The sequence below is a fragment of the Podarcis pityusensis genome (assembly GCF_964106645.2).
Source record: "Podarcis pityusensis genome assembly, chromosome: 12".
NCBI classification, from domain to species: domain Eukaryota; kingdom Metazoa; phylum Chordata; class Lepidosauria; order Squamata; family Lacertidae; genus Podarcis; species Podarcis pityusensis.
Window position 1 is genome coordinate 21,109,462 of NC_138037.1, and position 20,607 is coordinate 21,130,068.

At 43.0% G+C, this 20,607-nt stretch overlaps 1 protein-coding gene and 1 pseudogene across 4 annotated transcripts in view; one reads left to right on the top strand and one right to left on the bottom strand.

The window, feature by feature from the left end:
- ACBD5 (acyl-CoA binding domain containing 5) overlaps positions 1-9,584 on the bottom strand; it is a gene marked incomplete at its 3' end in the record, with an annotated part of 28,981 nt that extends 19,397 nt beyond the window's left edge. For 2 of the 3 annotated variants that reach the window (XM_080974461.1, XM_080974462.1), the window contains exons 1-4: positions 9,039-9,188; positions 7,402-7,598; positions 4,678-4,798; positions 2,374-2,446 (exon numbers count right to left, since the gene is read on the bottom strand). In XM_080974461.1, the coding sequence (XP_080830587.1) occupies positions 2,374-2,446; positions 4,678-4,798; positions 7,402-7,598; positions 9,039-9,043 (396 nt within the window). In that variant the 5' untranslated portion in view covers positions 9,044-9,188. Of the gene's footprint in view, positions 1-2,373; positions 2,447-4,677; positions 4,799-7,401; positions 7,599-9,038; positions 9,189-9,445 lie in introns of those variants that run through there. The other variant, XM_080974463.1, reaches the window with a different exon arrangement.
- A 146-nt stretch (positions 9,585-9,730) lies between these two features.
- Positions 9,731-10,543, top strand: LOC308459300 (centrin-2 pseudogene; annotated as a pseudogene). The gene has a single exon. The product of its transcript is annotated as a centrin-2 pseudogene (transcript).
- Positions 10,544-20,607: the final 10,064 nt, after the last annotated feature.

A 20,607-nucleotide genomic window follows, 5' to 3' on the forward strand; every position in this document is an offset into this window, starting at 1 on the left:
TTTTAGGCAGCTGTTTGAAAACGTATCTATTTAAGAAGCCTTTCCCTGAAGACTGCCTCTTTATACTATGCAGAACCTTGTAATTTAGTGCTTTTAAGATAGTGTTTTATAGATTGTTAAGTATACTTAATTTTTACTATATGTGTTGTTCTTTCGGTATTTCTACATTGCACTACTTTAGAAACATTCATTGGGAAGCAGTTTATAAATCCTTAAATAAATAAATATCATTATCAAATATCACTGCCTCTCTTTATGTATATTCAGCCCAATCTCACAAATATAAACAGGCTTGATTTGTCATTTTTATGTGTTTGTGTAAAGGATATGAATACTAAGCGAGAATGCAGACTGCTGGCTAAGGAAGCTACACTCATAATTATTAAAATAAATTTCCTTTGAAGAAAATGAGAAAGGCAATACTACTACAACAAAACTCCTATTGTTTCTCCCAATAACTCTGCATGGCGAATCATGTTTGCCACTGCAGCAAAGAGCTTATCCAAATAACTTCTAGGCTCAAACATGTTAAACAACTTAAATACCAAATTCCATCCTTGTTTACTCACAAGCAAGTTCCACCAAATGTAGGACTTACTTTCAAGTAACTCTGCACATGGTTTTGTGCCAAAAGCAGAATTTGTTTGAGAATAAAAATATTACAACATTTTCTTAGCATATTCTTTCATAATTTATAACTCCTTTACAAAATGAATACATTTATCAGAATAAAGACGCCACAAAACAGGCAGTACAGGAAATACAGAGAAACTAAATTCATCAGCAGATAAGAGTATTCTGATATATTTTCTTGCTGTCTTCCATTCTATTATCTACTACTCTCAGAAAGGCAGGCAGAGGTTCAGCTTTATCTTGCTTAAGCCTGTTAAATCTATGCATGAAAGATGCTTTCCCAAAAGAAAAATTAGGCAATATATAATATTGTAGCAACAATTATTTGGAAACATTTAACACATTAACTGGAATGATTTCATCAGAAGCTCCTTCAACACATGTGGTATTACATTAATCCTAACAACGCCCCAAATTACATTTAGTAGTTTAAGTATAGTATGTTTCTTTTCATTTTAGGCTCAAGCCTACTCAATTTCTATTCTAACCAGCTTACTCCAATACCCAGCCTACTTACTTCAGAGTAGCAATACTGATTACCAAAAGTGGATGATATGATTCAGATATGAAGAAATAGTAATACATTTACCATGGCAAAAAACAACAACAGTGTGTATATTTTCTTTTTATTATGTGCTTTGGGATACTACCAAATCACATGTTGAAGTTAAATATGAACTGCACAATGCCCTAAAGAATATTTAAAGCTCCCATGCAAATCTCCAAATTAATCAGAATTTGCCAACACCTTAACATTCTAGACTCTGTGTAATCCACACCGCAATCTCCTCTAATGAGTATCTCACTGATGAGCTTCCATCAGCCTCAAGCTAGATCCTTTGCCAGGCTATTGCAGCACCTCTTCTAGGCACCCCTTCATCGCTCATGGGCCCTTCCTTCCTTCTCCTATCCTACACATGCTCTCCCCGTGCTTTCTGCTCTCTTCTTTCTCCCCATCAGAAATTTCCTTTCCTTATGTCCTCAATCCAGCACCTTCACCCCATATGAGGATTGCCATCTCTGTTAACCTTCCTACACCCTCCAATGGCCTTAACACTAGGGTTTACTGTTCACTATAATATTAGCATAAATATTAAATTCTGACTTTGTACTCTAAGCAGGTTTTCAGTGTTTTTATTTTTGTTAGCTATTATGAAGTATTTATAGATTGACAGATAGATAGTTCTATTGATTTCCAATATATAAAGAGTACTGTCATCTATCCTAACCCCACATAATCAAAAATACACAGCAAAATGGAAATATTGGTGCAAGCTGTATACAAGTACCCAAGGTTTAGCTTTTTGCATGTTTCAGTTCTGAGTCATCTAGTACTCTTGTAATGCATTCCTTTTATCAAATACTCAGAAGAGCTGAAACTCTTCCAACTGATATTACAGTACAAGTGTTTTTTAAAAGAGCCTGCACAGCCCATTGCCTCTCTCCATCTCTGTTTTTGCTGTGAATTAGCTCCAGTTCCAGTGATTCACTGCAGGCTGCTTACCATAAACTTCCATAATGCACTGCATAAGCGTTGCTCACTTCTCTTTCATGGCAGCAATATCCCTAAAGCTCTCAGCATTTTGACAGCTAGGCTGCCTAGGGTAAAGTCCATCAAATAATTTGCAGCAATTCCTTTTGAAGCTTGGCTAGAAGCTAATCAAGTTTCAAGCTTCATGTGCCTAGAAATGAAATTATTATGGAATATTTGCTTTCTTCGACATACCTAGCAACTCTTACCTTTTTCATTTCTTCAACATAGGCAATCATAGCATCTTCTTTGGGCATATCACCTAAAGCGCTCCATGCATCCCTACAATAAATATCACAAATATCCTCAAGACATTTAAAATTATAATTCCTATAAGATTCAACAGGCTCATTCTTACTGAGCCCTTGATTCTACAGTGACAGAACTCGCTACAATCTATCTAGTTTTGTGTACATAAATATGTGCTCATTGTCTGTAGAGTAACACAAATTCTAAGATTGAGATTTAACATAGGCTTGGTTTCTCAGTCTTCAAACAATGTGCTTTTTAATATTTAATAAATGGCCTCGTTTCCATCTTTTCCTTCTCACTTTTTGTCTGACGGTAGGCCACAGTTATGAGTAATTTATACTCGGCTTGTGTGCCCAGTTCAAAATGCACAACATTTTGCAGAATATATAACTTATACTAACTCTTTGCAATAGGCTTGAGAAACAGGTAAGTCAAAGATATAAAACAGAAACAAGTAAATAAATAGCTGGATCCAATAACCCAGATGGCCTTTTCAAATAAGTTTGTCTATTGTGTGCATAGTCAAATCTCTGTGTGGGAAAGTCACAGCCAGCATAGCAGTCACCGGGGGGGGGGGGCACAATTATCCAGCTCTGGAGCAAAAAACACTGCTGCTGCTGCTGCAAAAATGCAATTGCCCAATACCTATTCCCTGCCTCAAACTGCATTTTCCTATTCTCCTGTACACTATAGCTGCACAAGTGTCACAGAAACCTTCCAGATGTATCAAGGACCTATGACACACTCCTCTGACTTATTTTGCCTTCCCCCCAAAAATACAGTTTTAGAATTTGGGGTTTTGTTTTGTTTACTTCTTAAAATAGCCAAATATCCCTGCAAGTGATTTCCTGAAGCTTAAAAAAAAATTAAGAGAAATATTAGTTCACAAGATTGCATTGTCTTCATGCAGCACTCTTCCCACAATACCTTACTTCCTGGTATTATTGTTATTATCTTTATTATTATCTTTATTATTTCCCCTTTCCAAAGACAAGAATGAGCACTTAATTTGATTTAACCTTTGCCTGAATAAAAAGTGTACTTTGCTAATCTGCTGTGAATATCAATTATAACACAAGTTTTTAAAAAAGAACACCTCTGGAGGGTTGCACTGAGAATAACAGCAACTAAAAAACAAATATCAACCCTTTCGTCGTTGTTTTTTACTGAGGTCTGTATAGCTCTATAATACTTCCCAAAAGTCACTAAAAAAAATACAGATTCCTCTTACATATACATATTTTTTATTTCTGCCCTATTATAGCTAATGGGTAAAAATGCTTGAGCTTCAAAAACATGCAGAACTTGTTTGACAAGAAACCTCTGTAAACTGAGAGAAATTATTACATGTGCTTACAGGCAACAATGTCTCTGTTAGGGAGAGCCAAACTGCAGAGTCTAACCCGGCTACCTCCACCTCCAACATATGCTTCACAAGAATGGGGGCAACATTGCACTTCCATCAGCTTGACCACCAATTTTACATGTACATTGCCACCATCTTTATTAAGATATTTCCTAATAGTGGGAGACCAGAATGAGGAGCAGAGACAGTCTGCTAAAAGTCAGTTTGCAGGCTGCTGGTAGACAATTGTCAATGAACCGTCTTCAAGATTCAGAAAAAAACATTTTCTGTACCGAAAGTCTCTTTGTGCAATTATTATCTCTATCTTAATCTTGCCTGCACCCTCACAGCTACGGAGTTCTTTCCTGAACTAGGTACATTTTTAAACAGAAATAGCTGGGAAGGTGGCAGTGCTCAGGTAATCATGGCGTGCTAGGCAGAGCAGGATGCACATGTCAATTCCCCAGGTAACAAAGGCAAAATAGCTGGAACATAAATCTCAGAAATGATACCAGGCCTTGGTTTTTTAAAAAGAGAGGCTGAGAACATCCCCTACTACCAGTGATCTGGTGCACATTTATATTCTTTATAACTAAGGCTTTTCTCCATATGCAAGTTGTCACAGGAAGCTGCCTTATACAGTGTCACACTACTGGTCCATCTAGCTCAATATTGTCTACCATGATTGGCTGTGGTCCTCTGGAGTTTGAGATGTCTTTCCCAGTCCTACCTAGAGATGTAGGAAAATGAACCTGGACGTTCTGCATGCAAACCCTTTGGTCTACCCTTTGGTGAGTTGTAGCAGTGTCCCATGAAAAAAAAAAAGTAGACAGTAATTCATCCTTCCTGCTGCCCCCCACTACAGCAGGGCTTGTGTACATACAAACTTAAAACACCTATTGCATATCATATTTACCATTTGTATCTACCAATAGGATCCCAGAATCCAGGTCTTGGACTACTGCAGGGTCCTTGAGTTGCTTGCTTATAAAAGCTATAGAACTTGAGCATCATTTCATTTGTTGGCTGGAATGAACCTAGAGAAAATAATCTTAAAGTGAGAAACACCATAAATGACAGATATTTTTAAACACCTAATTTCTGTACCAACTCAAAGGGTTAGATTCACACGTGGTTAATTTAACTGAAGTTCCACTGAAATCAAGGGGCCATAACTTAAACCATGACTTATTGTTCGCACTGAATTCAATGAGACCAAAGTTCAACTTTGGCATCCAGTCCAAAGTTAAAGATCCAGTCCAAAATAAATAGAATATGACTGCATGACTTGCAGCACCAGGGTACTGGGAACTAAGTACACCCATAACAAGGACTAAACTCAAGACTTTATGCACACCAATTTCTGATTTTAAAAAATCAAATAATTGCACCTTCGGTCTATGTTTATTTTCATTCTATAATCAGAAAGGATACTCCAGTGAGTAAAGTATACTTGTGCAAAGGAACATAGTCACCTTTATATTTCAAGTAATGATATCATCCCTGTTGTTGATTCTCCTATTAATGAAAGTAACATGTCCAAACAAACAGAAAAAAAACATGACTGCTGATACTTCTCATGCTAGCTTTATGGTAGAATTGTCCCTACTGTGGTGCAGCTCACACACATCCTGTGTTGAAGACATATTGCAGTACTGGAAAAAAGCTATGGAAATTCAAAGCCCTGTCAAGGATCAAAATACCACAGCAGATCCTCCTGTGACAAAACCCCCCAAAGTTATTTTACCCCACTATGGTTACCTAAATCGATGGTTAGGTTATTCCAGTCAAACTGCTTCAAGCAGTTTCTATCATAGGCCCTGCTCCCATGGCTACCCCAATACTATCTGCCCAACGGAAAACCAGGTAAGGAGATTTATTGACTGCTTATGCTACCACTTTATACATGGCTGGTGTGCCTGACCACCAGCCAATCCTTAGCTCTTAGAATGGAACTTGCACAAGCTCAAAATTTTAGATTGATACATTTTTTAAAGATTCTGTTACTAAAGTGAGACAGAAAAGTATTTATAGCATGCACACCATGAAGGATACCTCTCATTTTCTAATATTATGGGTATGTTCATATTGGCGACTTAAAACACAGTGAGGTCATTTCATCCCACTATGCTTCAGGCCACATTTGCATAGTGTTGTTAACATTAGAGCAGGGTGTATTCACTCAATGTGTGCATGCCCATTTTGATTTCCCCATCCCTGCAACCCCATCCCCCAAGCTCCTATTCATGAAACTGTCATCTGCACATGTGCAACGGCTGTCTCAAATGTTCACACCATTCTTAAGTATGAAGCGAATGCAGCTTAAGTTTTCCAGTGTTATGCGACTCCGCCAATTTCACAGAAGGGTGGGGTGGGAAAGAGAAGGGATTTGAAAATCACACCATTTACACCCACAAGCTGTTACCAATGCAAAATCAAGTATGAACATAACACGCTCAAGGCAAACCCCTCCTTGCTTGCAGTGCTTGGGATAACATGGTTGTTGGTTTTTTTAAAAAAAAGAAAATAGTTGAAGGCATTAAAAAAAATAATCTCTGGAGCAGAGTTGGCTGAGTATTTGGCTCTCTTAAATAGAGATGGAAGCTTTTCTTTTTGGACATACTATTTTTAGTCCTGCTCTCAATTTAACTTTTCATTGTAAATATTAAACTACGTATCAGGATTACACACAGAGATTGCAGAATGTTTCATTCTGGGGAGAGGAACAATTGTTGTATGGAACTTAATATGCACAAAGAGCATCAAGGCAGCAGTTCTATATAGACATAAGTGTGTATAAGTACTCAAATTTGGCTTCAGAGTAGGGATGTATAGAACTGCAAGGACCACCTATTCCCTCAGCAACCCAACAGGCTATTAAAATTTGTCTGATACCTTTAGAAGGCAAGGTGGGAAGAGGCCTACGATAAGGCCTTCTGAGTTGCGGTAGCCAGAATGTACTTTCCAGAGATGTTTGCCTGGCTCCAACTGCTCCTTACCAGTGCTAAGGGACAACCTTCCCTGCTTTTAGATTCTTGGTATTGCATGCATGCCTTTTTATCCGACTACAGGTTCTTCCCCCTGCTTTTAAATAGCCAACTACTGTACTATAAAGACTTTTAGAGAAATCTTAAGCTAGCTGTTCTGCCAGTCAGCTGGCCCAAGGGGTGGAATACAAATCCTCCAAATAATAAGGTAAACAAGTTAAAATGGTTGCCTAGGTAGAAAAAAAAGAGCCAGGAGCACTAGAGTTCTTTGCTAAAGAAATGCTTTTGCCAGGAAAGGCCATTCCCCAATATATTGTGCCGGTTTTTCCAAACAGTTTTAACCGTCTTTTAAATGGCAAATTTTCAAGCTTGGCCACTGAATTCATAATAGAGCTGGTTGGCAGGAGAAGGCAGGGGGGTGGCGGAGGGAGAGAAAAGATGCAGGTCTTTCGCAGCGGCTCCTGTGGGTGTGGCGTGGCTGGGATGGAGAAAAACCCCAATTCAGGGGGACCCTTCTCCTCGCCCCCCGAAGAGGCACAGAAATGAGGCGGCGCTTCCCACCCTCTCCTCGGGGTCTCTGTCGCCTTCGCTGCCCCACCTTCCCGGTTCCTGGCCCTCGAACCGTCTCCTCGCTCCTCCCGGGCTTCACTCACCGTTTTTGGGCAGGCTCTGGATCACCTTGACGGCCGCCTCGAAGCGCGTCTCGTGCAGCGAGCCGCCGCCGCCTCTCTCCTCCGTCTCCGCCATGTCCCGCCTCTTCCCTCCAATGGGCCCCTTGTCGCGTCGGCCGCCGGAATCGCGCTGCCGCCGCCGCCGCCGCCGCCGCTTCTTCCCTTCGCCCAGGAGTTCCCTGTAACCGAGTGAACGCAGGACATAACGGGGGTCTGTCGAAGGAGGCGGTGGCGGAGGGGACGCGAGGGCCGCGGCTGCCTCCGCCCCCTTCAGCCAAGGAGAGGCAGGAAAGCCGGGACAGGCCTTTGCGGCTCCCCTCACAGCCCCAGTCGCCCCAGCCCCACAGAAGATGGGCTCCCCTCGGCCCCAGTCGCCCCTCGGTCGCCTCGTGAAGGAGTCGTGGAGGCGACGGTGTTCGCTCCCTCGTAAAACAGCCCGAAGTGAAGGAATAATAATAATAATAAGGCGTACGCCTGTGGTTTTGAGGCTTGCCTATTTTGGTTCCACTCTGGCGTGGTGGTGGAAAAGAAATAAGTAAACTAACTAAACCCAAAGTCCACCCTGGATTGTCACTCCTTACAGTGCCCCGGCTTCACCCTTCTACAGCACACAACTTGTCGGTTTAATCTTTATTGATTTATATAATGTCAGCTTTGGAAAGAAGACAGGTCCCTGCCCCGAGAGGCTTACAATATGAAAGACGCGAGGCAGCGAACAGGAAGGGGAGGAAGGATCAACGGGGAATAATAAACTATTTTTCCCCCAGTTACAGTATGGAATTGGGAGTAAAGGGCTGTGCCAAAGGCGCCATGGAAAGGGGTGTTTACTACCCTCCTTTCGCTCAAGTCTTGTGTAGGTTCATCTCCCAATTACGGCCCAATTACATAGCTCGCGTGACCTGTCCTTCTGAATGTTTTTAAGCCCGACCCCCAAAGAAGTCAATGGGGCTTGCTCCGAAATCATTATACTTAGGGGGGTTAACGATTCGTAACCCAATGCTGACACAGAAGTAAATACTACTAGGCATGGGCGTAGCGGGGGGGGGGGTAGAGAGGGGCAGCTGCCCCCCCCCATCAATAAAAATAAATTAAAATACATAGCAAACTGAGGTCCTGCACCCACTAACAAAAGCACCTCCCCCCCCCCAAAAAAAATCCTGGCTGCGCTCATGCCACTGGGTTCAGAGGGGCTTACTCCCATATATGCATGCACAGAATTGCAGCCTAAATGGGTCATATCCTCTAGATTTTGTACTCTCGTCTTCAAAGTGGATGAGAGGTGTCATTAGCAACATGCGCTAAAAGAAAAGGGATTTGGACGGATGGGGGTTAATCGTTTCACCCTACTTTCGCCAGCCTGATCAGGAAGTTCGAACAAGCGATTTTAAAAGACTGTATTGGAGTAACTGCTGGTATACACTGAATTCACTCGTACACCAGTCCTCCGTTAAATTCCACTTTTTCCAGGCCATCCCATTGCTATTTCCCAGGACTTAACAGCACCTGTCATTTCCTTTCTTAGACGTCTGTTGTGACCTGACAAGTGCGACATCACGCACCCCTGGCGAACAGCTAAACAAGCAATTCAAAACTTCCCAACAACTTTTATCTACACTCACCCCATCCTCACTCACAGGGGGCTTTTAGATAAGCTTTGCAAAGCCAGCCTCAGCGCCAGTGATTTCCTGTTCCCAGTACACAACGATATACACCCACCCATTATTACTAGGCATCTATTATTACATACTCTTGGGGTGGGGATCGGGGGCGAGACTTTCCAGCAACACATATCTAGTCCCAATTTCCTCAATTACAGACAGAACCTGACAGCTGCAAGGACAAAAATAACAATACAATGTTTTTTCTCCTCCAACTTTTTGAGAGCAAAGCGTCATCCCTAAGCACGGCCTAGAAGGCTGGCGGCGCCGAAGAACAGCTGACCTTCCGCCTCATTTCCCAAATAACAAAACAGAACAAACAGCACAAGTTGTTCCCCGCTCCTACCTTCCGTGACAGGTTCGCTCACCTTTTTTTGCCCAGGGCTCAGGCTTCTCCTATTAAATGTCTCCCAACAGCAGCGATCAGCTCATTCTTGCCCCGCCTCCTCGAGGAGCATGCTGGGAAATGTAGTCCGTCCCTCTACTACTTCCGGTCTCTGACATCCATGATCCTCCCTGCCATGGCAACCTGCAACTGTTTTCTCCCCATCGGCAGAAGCATTCTCCCTCCGGGCGTTTGCGAGGAGCAGCCAGTAGCAACGGGCAGAACAGCTTGAGGAGCCCGGTCGGCGCTGCCTTGAGGGCCCCGAAGGATGGCTTATACGAGCAAGTGGTCCCAGAGGAAGAAGAAAGGCCCTAAGCTTGAGCTCAGCCCCGCTCAGAAGCAGCAGATGCGCGATGCCTTCGACCTGCTGGATTCCGACGGCACCGGGACCATCGACGTGAAAGACCTGAAGGTGTCCATACGGGCCCTGGGCTTTGAACCCACCAGAGAAGAGATCAAGAGGATCGTGGGCGAAGTGGATAAAGAAGGTTCGGGGAAGATCGGCTTCGACGCTTTTTACTCCGTGATGACCAAGAAGATGTCCGAAACGGATCCCAAAGAGGAGATCCTGAAATCCTTCAAGCTGTTCGAGGACCCGGAAAGGGGCAAGATCGCCTTTAAAGACCTCAAGCGCGTCGCCTCCGAGATTGGGGAGAAGCTGACGGACGAGGAACTGCAGGAAATGATCACCGAAGCGGACCTGAATGGAGACGGGGAAGTGAGCGAGCAGGAGTTTCTGATGATCATGAGGAAACACGGCTACTAGCCTAATGGCCTCCTCGTCGTCCTCCTCTCTGCCCTTCTCGGCCTCCTCCGCCTCTTGAGAGCACCTGCAAATAGTGCTGGGGAGCTCTTCACTCTCCTCCAGCCACCTTCCTCCTCCTCCTCCTCCTCTTCCTCCGCCTCCTCTCTCAGGAAGAAACTCTCACAGGTTAAAGTCAGGGGTGTGGGGAGGGGAGGCAGTAATTCACTGCTGGAACATTAAATGTGGCTCACCAGAAGAAGAAGAAAGAATTCTCCCTCCTCCTGCTCAACCTTGCTCTTTCTGTTTTCAGTGAATAAACATACCAGTTTTAGACTCCTTTGGGAATAGTAATGATTTATACTCTTATCGCAATAGGTAGAAACATCAGGGTTTTATTCAAAATGATCAAAACACAGCTACTACCACACACACACTTAAAATCATCAAGGCAATACTTCAGGGATTAGTTATTGAATGTTCATATTCATATTATATGTTCTGTATTATTTTTCACATTTGCACACCTGCTACTCCCATCTAAAAACAACCCTTAGAATCTCTACTATAGAAAATTATATTTAGTACATTTATGTTCAAGAATTACATGCTACCTTTCCAGATAAAGATTTGCCAAAGGCATCTTAAAAAACCTATGCCTAACCATTTTCAACTAAAACAGGAGCATGTTCAATGCTAGAGCATCTGTTTTGTCTCAGTTTCAAACCCCAACACCTCTAAGTAGGGATGGAACAGACCCCATCTGAAACTCTGCATTGCTACTATTGGTCAGCGCACAAACAGTGAGCTTGATGGCACTAATGCTCTGATAAGGCAGCTTCCTATGTTCCTAAGTATCAGCAAGGTCTGCTCTGTCAGGGCCTTTACAGCAGTTTGTTTTAAATAAATCGGACCACACTGTTTAGAACTGCTCCTCCTGGGATGGCTAGCTATCATATACAAAAGGTTTCTTTAAAAAATAAAATGATGTATCAAACAATATGAACAGCAGAGCACTGGAAACATAAATGTCAGAGAAATAAAGTAAAAAATATTTAAACAGTTTCCGAAAAGGCCTTGGAAAATGAGGTAATGACCTTTGTGTTTACTTAACATTGGAATGGCATAAGAGTGGGTGTCGAGTGAGCCACAAAACATAAAAGCAAGCGTCACAGTTGCCAGCTGCCTGATCTCTGAGAGAGCCATGGACAATCAGAGAAGGGTTTCTAAAGATGATGGGGGATTTAACAGCAGGCTCATGTGGAAGAGGGCATTCAAAAGCTGTGAGATGGTACCTCTCTCCACTCATGCCATGTAACTTCCAGACTGGATTGCTGCAATGTGTCCTGCGTGGGGCTGCCCTTGAAGACTATTTAGAAACCTCAACTGTCCAAAAATGCAGATTACTGGCTAGGTTTCCATTTAGAAGTCATCTAACCTTTAAAACAGCTGCATTGGTTGGCAGTTCACTTCTGGTCCTAATTCATACCATTTTAGGCGTTAAGATCAACAGAGGAGGCTGGGGGGGGTGGCCCAGGAGAGAGCATTCTCTGGCAGCCTCCTAGTTTTGCAATTTGCCCCCCCCCCCCCGAGGAATTATACAATTTTTGTGGTAATCTGAAGATGCAGCTCTTTACAACTAGAGAACACACACACATTTAGGACCCACCCTATTATTCTGATTGGTAATTTATTTTAAACCGTTTTTAATGTTGTGTTTTAAAATGCTGTTATTTACTTTGGAACTTTAGGGTGGTGAAGGTGGTTAATAAAACAAAATATCAATAGCCACCCCCTTCTTTGCTAGCTTTTGGGAGAATTTTTCAAATTAACGGAGGATGAGGCTATCATGATGACTATGTTTCACTTTCATTGTTGGAGACTGTAATACCAATTACTGTGAATTGGTGTGAGTGTTGTTGCACTTAATTCCTGATAGGCATTAGCTACTATGAGAATGAGATCAGGATTCTGGTCTAGGTGGAGCTTTGGCCTGATCAAGCAGAGCTTTTCTTGTGCTCTTACTTAGTTTCAGCAGCTAGTTGTTGGGTAATTGTTTGTTTTTCATATTGTGTTCCAATGTGCTTTTGTAATTTTCATAAGCCACCTTGAACTTGGGAAAGATGGGAATGTTAAATACCTGTTTTTTTCCAAAGTACCGTATACATAGGTAAAGGTAAAGGGACCCCTGACGATTAGGTCCAGTCATGACCGACTGTGGGGTTGCAGTGCTCATCTCGCTTTATTGGCTGAGGGAGCCGGCGTACAGCTTCCGGGTCATGTGGCCAGTATGACTAAGCTGCTTCTGGCGAACCAGAGCAGTGCACGGAAACGCCGTTTACCTTCCCGCCGGAGTGGTACCTATTTATCTATTTGCACTTTGATGTGCTTTTGAACTGCTAGGTTGGCAGGAGCAGGGACTGAGCAACGGGAGCTCACCCCATCGCGGGGATTCAAACTGCTGACCTTCTGATCGGCAAGTCCTAGGCTCTGTGGTTTAACCCACAGCGCCACCCGCGTCCCTACCGTATACATAGGTAAAGGGACCCCTGACCATTAGGTCCATTCGTGGCCGACTCTGGGGTTGCGGCGCTCATCTCAAGGGAGCTGACGTAGAGCTTCTGGGTCATGTGGCCAGCATGACTAAGCCACTTCTGGCGAACCAGAGCAGCGCACAGAAATGCCATTTACCTTCCCGCCGGAGCGGTACCTATTTATCTACTTGCACTTTGACGTGCTTTCGAACTGCTAGGTTGGCAGGAACAGGGACTGAGCAACAGGATTCGAACCGCCGACCTTCTGATCGGCAAGTCCTAGGCTCTGTGGTTTAACCCACAGCGCCACCCGCGTCCCTACCGTATACACAGATGGCTATAAATAAGATGATCTCTATATAAGAGATATAGTCTGGAATTCTACTGCTTTCTACCATTGAAAACTGCAATGTGCTTTGTGACACCAGCTGAGAGAAGGGCTGAATGACGTGACATTTGAACTAGGCACTTTCTGCTTCCTAGCTCATGCGCTGTGGCATGGTGCTGTTTCTCATGTCTAAATGCTTTTCTCCCTACCAGGAGGGATCTGCTGCTTGGACCACTATCTTCCATTCTTTCTGGGTAAAAAATAGTCAAAGAAGGCTGCTGAATAAAAAGTTGTTCCTTGTGAGAATCTCTGCCTTTTGATTCTGTAAGCTACAGGTGGTAGCAAAATAAGGTGAGTACTCAGAGGTGTTTTGGGGGTGGGACATACCTCTCCCCCCCTTTAACCACAGTTTCTTTAAACTGTACTCACCCAGGGTGACTGAATGTGCTGCAGAATGCAGCGCTACTGAGATCCCAGCCACAGGCCATCTTTAATTTGCCAGTGGCAAACTTGTGTCATGGTCCTAGACCTTTTCTTATTGCCTAGCAACGTCCATGTGCTAAGAGCAGATGAGATGCCTGTATTTTGCAACCTGTCAGATCTTCTCTTTCCCGCTTCTTAGAGCATTTCTCAAGACAAGATGAAATCCACATCAATGCATCTTGTTTGGGGCGTCTTCTGGAATTACAGGAATTGTCCAAGGCCTTTACTTGTTGGTACACTTTAAGATTGAAGCGCCACCAAGTGGCTTTGAGGAGCAAATGCAGCTGGAGAATGAATCTGTTCTCGGAGTTAATTGGTTTTCTCTCATACCCTTTCACCTCTCACACTGTAAAACTTAAAAGACCTCATTATGGGTACATTGTGGCTTTTTGTGCTTAACGATGGCAACACTAAGAGAAGTCACACAATTTAAATATTAATAGAACATTTCAGATACATTTTACTTGTATGATCTGATTATACTTTGGTTAAATCAATAAGATACAGCAAATATGGAATTGTAAAAATAAGGTAACTCCACATATAAGTGTGTCTTCATTATAAAGTGTATAATAGCTTGTTTCTCACCTGCTTTTTTAAAAAAAGCTAGGTGTTTGTTTTTATTAAGAAATTCTAAGGAAACATAATTTCTCCTTTTTCTCTGATATGAGGGAAGCTGTTGATATCCACAACCAAATGTCTGAAGGTGGTTATGGGATGGATGAAGGTTAGTGGAGTGAATCTAAAGCCAGCCAGAGATCGGCATGGCCACTGGCTCTCAATTAGCAATTGTACTAACTGGTTAAAAACATTACCAGGCAGATTAAAAAAAACAAAAATTTAAAAGTAGGAGACCCTCATTTTAGAAGGTTTGCATTTGTTGAGCCTGTTTCCATTTTTATACTGTTGCTTTATTTCTTTGTAGGATCATTTTATTTTTAATTGTACGCAGCCTTGAGCAAAGCAGTTGCATTGGAAAGGCAGTGTATAAGTTTTCTAAACAAATAATCATTGCACTATCATCAACAGCTTAGCACCTGCAGTTTGTGAAATAGCAAAGCTATACGCTTAGTGTTCATGCTTGTACATTGGTAAATAGGCATGTGTGCACTTTAGACAAGAGGCATCCAGCCATCTATTCCTCTCCAAGATTTAACTTCTGGAGACCCCGAGGGAGGGAACTTAAGCCTGTAGAATTATAACTCCAGCAACTCACACAAACATTAAAACAAGTCATCCTTAGCAACAAAACAGAGAAAGTTATTTACTAGGAACAAAGACAGGAAATCGAGGCTGACTGATAAACAGGAGCTGTTCTCAAGCATATTAACTTGTTTGTTCATATCCAAACACAAGCATTTTCTATGCTATATCAACATTATCCAATTCCCTTTCATACTTATACCGAAACTGAAATCTAAACCTGCTGCATTAATCAAGTATTGCAGAGGTATTTCTAATAAATATACATGACTGCCAAAGATATCTTGTGCTGATGATCAGATACCACAGTGTATGCTTAAAATGCAGATAGCGTTGGTGAAAGAAGAGAAGCTGGAATGTAGAACTGTTATACTAAAAGGCCGCTTTTGCATTATCACTTGAAGTCCAGCTTAATCCCTTGTATTCTTGGCCCAGTAGCAATGTTCCATCAATATGGGGGGAAAGGATAGCCATGCTGCTCTTGAACCCCTTTAAAAAGCAGCTATATGTGTTACCCTTGCACAGGAGAGGAAACACAAATTATTTCCAAAGAATGGAAATTTTTATTAGTGGGAAGGATTGACTTTAGGATTCTGTGCTTCAGGTATCAAAATGCCCTTGGCTAGTCACCATAAAAAAGTATTGAAGAAATGGATGTGATCTGAGGAATGAACCAGAGTCTTCTGCTTCCCCACAACCATTATATTTTCCCCAGGGAGCCATAAACCTTTTAAGCACAAGGAATCCTTTCATGGTAATTAAGACAAGAGCTCTAACTTTCACACTGTGCTGTAAGAAGCAATATTGGCCGAGATGAGAAGCTGAATTCTGAAACAAATGAGTGTCTTTATTATACAACTACAGCAAAACACAAACACAAGAGAGATTCGTTCCTTTGTATTCTACCAGTTGGCCTCCTTTGTTTTTCTTGTTCTGCTTAGTAACTGTTTATGATCATAAGGTGCTTGGGAAAAATGCTGAAAGACAAGCAACTTTTGGTTCCGCCTCATCTTGAAATATTTCCATTCCCGCTGGTCATTGCAAGAAGTGCACTCTGTAACAAAGATACCGGGTGTGAGCTTTATTTCTTCTTCCTCCTCTCTCCCATTCCTTTTTCCTTTTGTGTGATGTCTTTTAGACTGTAAGCCAGAGGGCAGGAACTGCCATATAACTGGCAATTACAAGCCACTCTAGAAGCCTCTTTTGGATGGAAAGTGGGATAAAAAAGGCACACACACACACACACACACACATTCTTCTGAAAATCCACTTCAGATATTTCTTGCAAGGTCTCCAGTACTGCTGAAGGTGCATAATGGTGACCTACATGGATATGCAATGAATATGCAATATTTTATTGTTGTTTAGTCGTTTAGTCATGTCCCACTCTTCGTGACCCCATGGACCAGAGCACACCAGGCACTCGTGTCTTCCGCTGCCTCCCATAGTTTGGTCAGACTCATGCTTTCATATCTCCAATTTTCTTGAACAGATCTCTGGTTTTTCCCATTCTATTATTTTCCTCTATTTCTTTGCATTGCTCATTTACGAAGGCCCTCTTGTCTCTCCTTGCTATTTTTCGGAGATCTGCATTAAATTTCCTGTATCTTTCATTATCTCCCTCGCATTTTGCTTGCCTTCTCTCCCCCGCTATTTGTAAGGCCTCGTTGGACAGCCACTTTGCTTTCTTGCATTTCCTTTTCATTGGGATGGTTTTCGTTGCTGCCTCCTGTATAATGTTATGAGCCTCCATCCATAGTTCTTCAGGCACTCTGTCCACCAAATCTAAATCCTTAAACCTGTTCCTCACTTCCACTGTGTATACCTGCCAAGAAAACTCCATGGACAAAGACAACAGGCATATAAAAGTTATGACACTGGAAGAAGAGCCCCTTAGGTCGGAAGGCATCCAACATGCTACTGAGGAAGAGCAGAGGACAAGTACAAGTAGATTCAGAGCTGATGAAGCGGCTGGGCCAAAGCCGAAAGGTCGCTCAGTTGCGGATATGCCTGGAAGCGAAAGGAAAGTCCAATGCTGTAAAGAAAAATATTGCATAGGAACCTAGAATGTAAGAACCATGAACCTTGGTAAGCTGGATGTGGTCAAAAATGAGATGGCAACATCCTGGGCATCACTGAACTAAAATGGATGGGAATGGGCAAATTCAGTTCGGATGACCATCATTATCTACTACTGTGGGCAAGAATCCCATTAAAGAAATGGAGTGGCCCTCATAGTCAACAAAAGAGTGGCGAAAGCTGTACTGGGATGCAATCTCAAAAATGATAGAATGATCTTGATATGAATCTAAGGCAGACCTTTTAACATCACAGTAATCCAAATTTATGCACCAACTCCTGGTGCTGAAGAAACTGAAATTGACCAATTCTATTAAGACTTACAACACCTTCTAGAAATGACACCAAAGAAGGATGTTCTTCTCATTATAGGGGATTGCAATGCTAAAGTAGGGAGTCAAGAGATAAAAGGAACAACTGGCAAGTTGGGTCTTGGAGTTCAAAACAAAGCAGGGCAAAGGCTAATAGAGTTCTGTCAAGAGAACAGGCTGGTCATCACAAACACTCTTTTCCAACAACACAAGAGACAACTCTGCAGCCAAAGATGGAGAAGCTCTATACAGTCAGCAAAAACAAGACCTGGAGCTGACTGTGGCTCAGATCATCAGCTTCTTATAGCAAAATTCAAGCTTAAACTGAAGAAAGTAGAAAAAATCACTGGGCCAGTAAGATACAATCTAAATCAAATCCCTTATGAATATGCAATATTACTTGTCTCTTATCCAGTCTAAACTTACCAAATTCCTTCAACCTGGCAGAAGCATGATTCAGAAATGCCAATTTATTTAAAAAACAACAACCCATTTACCTCTGATAAAAACGAATCCTTAATCTCTGTTTTCCTCTATATCTGACTTACTGGCACAGAGAACCTGTTGACCTCCAGAATTTTGTTGGACTGCAACTCCCATCATCCCTCACCACTGGCTGTGCTGGCTGGGGCTGATGGGAATTGGAGTCCATCAACATGGGGGGGGGATGGTTCACTGTCCCTGTTTTGTAATAAAGCATGGAACCTCATCCGCTTCTTGACATGGCGTTTGTAGACAGATAACATTCCTCCACACAGCATATTTGAAAAGGGGGGTGGAAGAAGACCCAGAAGTGTCTAGACTTATATTTATTTATTTTAAGGCATGAATATAGAAGAGAAAAGATAGGAAAAGGAAAGATTGGTACAGAGATGGCAAACAATTGCAGTATTCATTGATTAGGGGAGATAGGGCAAGTTACATAATGAAGCGCTGTCACACAGCTTATTTTTGTCCTTTCTGTTTTTTGTTCCTTCTCAGACCAGCAATCTTGCATTTATTTTTGGGCTCCCCACCAGCTTTGGCTGCCTAGCAATGCCTGGCTGGAGTATGCTTGCTCCTGCTACTGCAAAATGCTACAGGCTGCCTAGCAACAGGCAATCAGAGTGGGCTGCGTTGCCCATTTAGAAAGCACACCCAGCAGGAAGTCAGAAAAGGTGGGCTCCTTTCCTTCCCAGGCTGGCGACTCACCTTGAATAAGCGGAAGCTTTTTACTGAACTAGAACCCAAATCTCTGTACACTAAAGCCCTGGGGCTGGAGACACACACACACGAGACAGACGGAACTGATTGCCTTACCAATACATACCTGTTCTGCAGCATTTATTGGATGAAAAGATGCAACATCGTATCCGCTTCCCCCAAGCAAATAAGAATGAATGTTCAACAAATAGCCAATCTCATCTAACCTCCCCACAAACTTTGCACAAACTAATCAGAATGAACACTCAATAAACAGGTCATCTGGAAGTGACCTTCATTGTTGTGAAACTGGAGCTATATCTGTTATTCATGCCCTCTTATACTGCAATTAAAGGGAGATGGGAAAAGGTTTCTCTCAATATTTTCTGTGCTTAGAACTTTGTACCTAAGAAAGGTTGCTCTCAAATACTATCTGCAGTAAATTCCTGTGCTAATCCTGTGCTAATCTTACTTCTGCAAATTTTGGCCAGACAGTTAGCACACCGCCAGTGACTGCTTGCAAAATTTGGCTGACAGGTCAAAAGTTCGTTTCCTGCCTAGCCAGCTAGCAAGAAACCGCTGCTGTTAGCAATAACTAACCAGACCTACTAAATTTGGCTGGCGGGTCAAAAGTGCAGATTTAACCAGGCCTGCTAAAGAGGCCCCTTTTCCTGTCTTATGCTTACTAATGCAAAGATGAGAAAAGACACGTGTACGAAGGAAAGGGGAGGAATGTGTTTAGCAAGCAATATAGATGTGCCATGTAAGGGAATAATTTGAGAAGGTATGGGAGGGAGGAGAGTGCTCAGAGAGTATAAGAAAGTTTGCTGAAGTGTCTTGCTTTACAGCCAGTATATTTTCAGGAGCTATCCAGCTGGTTGTCTCTGTGTACAGATATTGTCTCTGTGCACAGATTTCAATAAACTTTTTCTCCAAAGAAGATTTTGCTTTCCTGGTACTTTTGTTCCCTCCAAGGTCCGGGGATGGCGTGGCTGATGGATCCCTAGGTAAATAAGGCTTCATTTCTTTGGGGGCTCGTCCGGGATAAGCCCTCTCCCCAATACGGACCGGAGGGCCAGGCTCAACCAAGGTGAACAGCTCAGCAGCGTTTGCAGGCTCCCGTGCGCACCCCACCTGTTTCGTGGGGGGAGCCAGCCACACTGTCCTGCAGTGGAGACATCTTGTTGAGGGAGAAAAACAAAGAGGACGGCGCCGAGGGGACAGGTCCGCAGCGGAAAAAGGTAAGCCCAAGGGAAAGGGCGTGGGCCCCCAAGGAAAAGGGGGGCGAGGTCTGATCAGCCTCACCTGGTTGGGCAGTAGAGTGCCAGCCACCAGGAATAAGGGGATTGGTTGCGCAGTAGAGTGCCAGCCACCAGGAATAAGGGGATTGGTTGTGCAGTAGAGTGCCAGCCACCAGGAATAAAGGGGACTGGTTGTGCAGGAGAGTGCCACCAGCAAAAATTTGGAACAGAAGAAGGAGGGAAAACTATTTTGGTGTGTTTTGAGTATTGCATGCTGAAATTATTTTGGTGTGTTTAGTGTGTTACATGTTGAAATTATATTGGTGTGTTTTGTATGTTGTATGTTGCATGTCAAGATACTCTAGTGGCTGAATTGTCAAGTGTGGGCCAGGGCTTAGTGTCCCCTTGGCCGAGCGATTGTAGGTCTGTTGTGTGTGAAGTATCTGGAAGAAATGGGTTCTGGCCAAAGTAAAAGTACCCCTTTGAAATGCTTTTGGGGATTCAAGCTGATGAGAGGGGAGGATGAGGACATTGTGTAAATTAGATTGGCCCACCCCAAAATAACAAATTGGCCGTCCATCAGGACCCTTGATTTGCAACTCATTAATCCATTATATCAGAACATTTTGAATGTCCACCCTGATCAAATCCCCTACATTTCCACATGGAAGACCAATGTGGAACAGAACCCCCCCCCCTCCTGGCTGAAGTCATGCTGCCAAAAAGTCTCAGGCAGCCGTATCTGCTCAGTCAGGAAGACAGGAGGACAACCCCCCAGTCCTCCAGGATTCAGAGAGGGAAGAAGATAAAAGTTTTGATGCCCCACCACCTCATGCCCCGGCAACAGCCCTGGCACCACCCCCGCCACAGGGAACAGATGGCCCAGCCCCCAATCCCGTGGACAATGCATTGGTAGACCTGGGCGAGGATGGAGAAAGGGAGGAACGAGAAGAGGATGGTGAGGATGAGGAATTTGTAAAAAGATTAGTTAAGTTGATAGGTGATAATAAGAACAGGCAGAACGTTTGAGAAAGTATGTGGA